We start from the raw sequence: 5,158 nt of genomic DNA, 5'->3' as shown, positions 1-5,158 counted from the left end.
ATGGAGAACCGGAGAGTTTTCATGAAGCAGTAACTCATAAGGATAAAGAAAAATGGTTGCTCGCAATGCAGGATGAGATGGATTCTCTGCAGAAAAATCAAACTTATGAGATTGTAGAACTTCCACGCGGAAAGAAGGCACTGAAAAATAAATGGGTGTTCAAGCTGAAAAAGGATGGTAGTGAAAAAGTGGTGAAATACAAAGCACGGCTTGTAGTCAAAGGATTCCAACAGAAGAAAGTGATTGATTTTGACGAGATATTTTCACCAGTAGTCAAGATGACTTCAATTAGAGTCATACTTGGATTGGTCGCAAGTATGAACTTGGAGCTTGAACAGATGGATGTAAAGACAGCTTTTCTTCATGGAGATTTACATGAAGACATTTACATGGAGCAGCCGGAAGGTTTTGAGGTTTCAGGAGATAACCTCGTATGCAAGCTGAAGAAAAGTTTGTATGGTTTGAAGCAGGCACCTAGGCAGTGGTACAAGAAGTTTGACTCGTGCATGGTGAGTCACGGGTACAAGAAAACTGCAGCAGATGAGTGTGTCTACATTCAGAAGTTTTCTGAAGGAGATTTCGTTGCTCTTCTACTATATGTAGACGATATTTTGATCGTAGGGAAAGACGCAACGAAGATCAACCAGCTGAAGAAGGAACTCTCTAAGTCTTTTGACATGAAAGACTTAGGACAGGCTCAACAGATTTTGGGAATGCAGATAACCCGAGACAGGAAGAATAAAAGGTTATGGCTATCTCAGGAGAAGTATATTGAACGAGTGCTTTCACGTTTCAATATGAACAATGCCAAACCTGTTAGCATTCCATTAGCTAACCATTTCAAGTTAAGCAAGAGTTCTTGTCCCTCATCCAAGGAAGAGATCGGGGAGATGTCGTCAGTACCATATTCTTCAGCAGTTGGAAGTTTGATGTATGCAATGGTGTGTACAAGGCCCGATATTGCTCATGCAGTGGGAACGGTGAGTCGTTTTCTCTCCAATCCCGGGAAAGAGCATTGGAATGCGGTAAAATGGATTCTCAAATATCTTAAGGGTACAACGAATCTATGTCTTTGTTACGGGGGAGCTGATCCAATCTTGGAAGGCTATACAGATGTGGATATGGCCGGAGATCCTGATAGTAGGAAATCTACTTCAGGATTCATTTACACTTTTGCAGGAGGAGCTGTTTCATGGCAGTCAAGACTACAAAAGTGTGTTGCATTATCCACAACTGAAGCAGAGTATATTGTTGCCGCAGAAGCTGGAAAAGAAATGTTGTGGTTAAAGCGTTATCTCCAAGAATTTGGAATCGAGCAAAAGGAGTACAAGGTACATTGTGACAGTCAGAGTGCTCTAGATTTGAGCAAGAACTCCATGTACCATTTCCGTACAAAACATATTGATATTCGCTATCATTGGATACGCGAGGTAATTGATCGACAACTGTTGAGACTAGTGAAGATCCATACAAAGGAGAATCCTGCGGATATGTTAACAAAGGTGGTGACTCGAGAGAAGTTGGAGTTATGCAGAGACATAACTGGAATGTTTGTGGATTCGGCTGGAGGGGGAGAATTGAAGATTTCCAGCCTACAATCTAGAAGCCCACCTTCTAGATATTCAAAGTAGGCAACCTTGACAACTCATATGGAAGTAGCAAAGTTGATGACGATGACGGCCGCCAACATTCTCCGTTCACACCATTCCACCGCTATAGAATTTTTACTATAAATAGAGGTGCAAACCTCAGTTGTAAATCATCCCAAATCACTCAGAGAAGTGTAATCACAACCTAGATAGTGTGTGTGAGTTTTGAGAATTTTTTTTTAAGAGTTTTGTAATACTCTGTAAATCTATTCTTGTGAGTAATAGAGTTGTTTTTTTCTCTCAAATTTGTATCTCCCAACGTCCAGGCGATCCTCTCTTCCTAACAATTGGTTTGTGTTAGTTCAAGCAGTTAGTTAATGTATGTTAGCTCAAGTAGATGGTCGAATCTCCACAAACAGATCGTTTGGATCTGTATCAACTGTAATTTTCTAGATCGTCAGATGTATATAAATTTAAATTTATGATTTTCAAAAAAAAAATTAATAATAAATAATACTGCGTAATAATAAAAAGTAGATGGACTACAAAAGTTGTCAAAGGATAAGAAATTGCATTTCATATCCTTTGACTACTTATCCTTAATTTTTCATTTCCTTTAATCTGTTATAACAATAACAATAACAATAATACTCCAATATTCATCAACCACCTTGATAGTATATTACTCTATTGCTCAACTCTTGCTACCATCATTCCAAATATCAACAGTTCATATTATCATTCCATTTGTTATCTAATTTCCATCATTGTACCCAAAATAGGTCATACATTTACTACTTGTAACTTAATTTTTTAAAACCATGGTTTCGACCCACAAGATTGACTTCGTCCCTAAAAAATTATGCGAGATTCGAACCTTGAACCAAACACAAGTGTTCCAAAACTTTGGTCACCAGTAATCTCCACAAGAACAAGCTCCATCTTTAAAATGATGAAACCTATTCGAATCTCTCAATATTATAACCCGCCCATAAACACTCGATACAAACTTCATCGCAGTATGACAATCACCACAAACCCTAAGATTCTTATAAATCCTTATAGGCATTCGTTGCGGCAATTCAATTAACCCAAACGCCACTGCTAACTTCTCGCTATGATAAGCAAGACCGAGTTCTTTACCTTCTACATCAATATTATGCAACGCAAAATTCATATCCGGTACATAACCAGCTTCCTTAATCAACATCATAACCTCATCAATCTTCATATAAATCAAGTTTGACTTTTCATGACTTCTATCTTCAGACATGAAGGTATGAACTTTACTGTTTATTTCCATCCAACTGTACCCCGGTTCCTTATTCACACCTCTCGATTTCATTAACCTTCGTATTCTTGCAGCATCTTCCCATTTCCCGGCCGAAGAGTACAAGTTCGACAGCATAATGTACGGGACCGCATCTTCAGGTTCCATTTCAAATAACATGTTTGCCGCCTTTTCTGCTAGCTCGATTTTTCCGTGGACCCTACAAGCCGAAAGTAACGCTTTCCAAACGGTTGCATCGGGTGGGACCACCATTTCGTTAAGTAACTTTTCAGCCTCGTTTATTTTACCTGATCGCCCTAAAAGGTCAATCATACAAGCGTAGTGATCTTGACCGGGGTTTATATGATAAACGTTGACCATCGAGTCAAAGTATTCACGGGCTTGATCAACAAGTCCAGCGTGACTACACGCAAATAACAACCCGATGAAAGTTATAAAGTCGGGTTTAATCCCACTTTTAATCATTTCGTTGTAAAATACTAACGATTCGTTTGATTTACCGTTTTTAGCATAACCCACGATCAACGCGGTCCACGTTATAACGTTTTTGTTATTCATCGAATTAAAAACTTTGGTAGCGTCTTCCAAGCAACCGCAGTTTGTGTACATTGTTACAAGCGAGTTATCAACCGACAAAGATGAAAGCAAACCTGATTTGATAAAATCGGCATGAACTTGTTGTCCAAAATCAAGAACTGTTAATTCTGCACAACAACTTAATATGCTAGCAATAACAATTTGGTCTGGTTTGATTCCTGAAATTCTCATTCTACAAAATAATTTCAAACCCTCTTCGTGGGCCCCGTTGTGAGCGTAGCCCGTAACCAATGAAGTCCACGAAACAACGTCTTTATCTTCCATATTATCAAACACCTTAAACGCACACAATAAATCACCCCTTTTGGCATACATGTCTACCAAAGCATTACTTACTAAAACATGCCTTACAAACCCTGATTTCAGAGCCATACAATGAACCGAATTCGAACATTTTATTGATTTCGCATCATTTAAGGAAGCAAAACTGTTAAGCACAGATGGGTATGTATAGTCATCGATTTTCATGTTTTTCGTGTGCATTTTCTTGAACAAAATAAGCGCTTCCTGTTTAAAACCTTGTCTTACATACCCAACTATCATAGCGTTACACGATATAACATCTTCAACTTTCATCGATTCTAACACAATCTTAGCATCATTTAAACTCCCACATTTCGCATACATGTCTACTAACGAACTTTCTACAAACACGTTAGCATCAAAACCACCTTTCACAATGCATCCATGAACCTGCATTCCAAACTTATAAGCCAAAATATCCCCACAAGCAGTCAAGACACTAGGAAACGTATACTGATTTGGTTCGACCCCTTCGGCCCTCATATCACGAAAACACTCAATCGCTCCAATTTGATCTTGGTTACGCGAATACCCAGTGATCATTGCAGTCCATGTGACATGATTCTTGCCATACGACATAGTATTAAACAGACATTTAGCTTTAAACACTTGATTACATTGTGCATACATGTCAACAAGTCCAGTCACTACAAAAACATTCGAATTAAACTGAGTTTTAATCGCGTACGCGTGAACTTGCTCCCCTCTTAACAACAACCTGTTAGCCGAAAACATTCTAAGAACACTCCCTAACGTGAACTGGCTCGGTTTGTACCCTTCATACTGCATTTCATAAAACAACATCATTGATTCATGTTCTAATCCTAGTTTACAATACCCGGAAATTAGCGAAGACCATGTAATGGAATTCTTATTTGGAGTTTCATTGAATAGCTTATGTGCATCGATTACGTTTCCCGAAATCGCGTAACCAGCTATCATTGTATTCCAAGTAAACTCATCTTTCTCAGGCATTTCATCAAATAGATGGCGTGCGTCACTTATTTGACCTGATTTACACAGCTCATTCAACTTCTGATTCGAGTAGTAAATAGGTTTTGGTATGGGTAACAAAAAATTAGCAGCTTTGTGAAAGTTCTTTGCAAATACTACATACCCATTTCGATGATACAAAGCTTTGTGTGAAATAAACATGTATATTAGTTTATATTTTAACATAACGAATAATGAATTTGAAATTTTGAATGACTAATAACATATACACTGGTTGATATTAGTCCACTTAATTATTAAAAAACATACAGGTTCATCTCTACTAAATATCGAAACCAGATATCAACGCTTATATAATAGCTCAGAATTGGTTTTATGTTAAAACGTTAATGAACTATTATTTTTTTATTCAACCACAAATAGC

The 5,158-nt window shown here is 37.9% G+C and overlaps 1 protein-coding gene across 1 annotated transcript; it reads right to left on the bottom strand.

The window, feature by feature from the left end:
* Nucleotides 1-2,260: 2,260 nt before the first annotated feature.
* LOC139873847 (pentatricopeptide repeat-containing protein At2g03880, mitochondrial-like) lies at nucleotides 2,261-4,935 on the bottom strand. The gene has a single exon (XM_071861633.1). The coding sequence runs from the start codon at nucleotides 4,933-4,935 to the stop codon at nucleotides 2,500-2,502; it is 2,436 nt and encodes an 811-aa protein (XP_071717734.1). The 3' UTR covers nucleotides 2,261-2,499.
* Nucleotides 4,936-5,158: the final 223 nt, after the last annotated feature.

The sequence above is a fragment of the Rutidosis leptorrhynchoides genome, chromosome 1 (assembly GCF_046630445.1).
Source record: "Rutidosis leptorrhynchoides isolate AG116_Rl617_1_P2 chromosome 1, CSIRO_AGI_Rlap_v1, whole genome shotgun sequence".
In the NCBI taxonomy this organism is placed as follows: Eukaryota; Viridiplantae; Streptophyta; class Magnoliopsida; order Asterales; family Asteraceae; genus Rutidosis; species Rutidosis leptorrhynchoides.
This window is presented reverse-complemented; position numbering and strand designations above follow the sequence as displayed.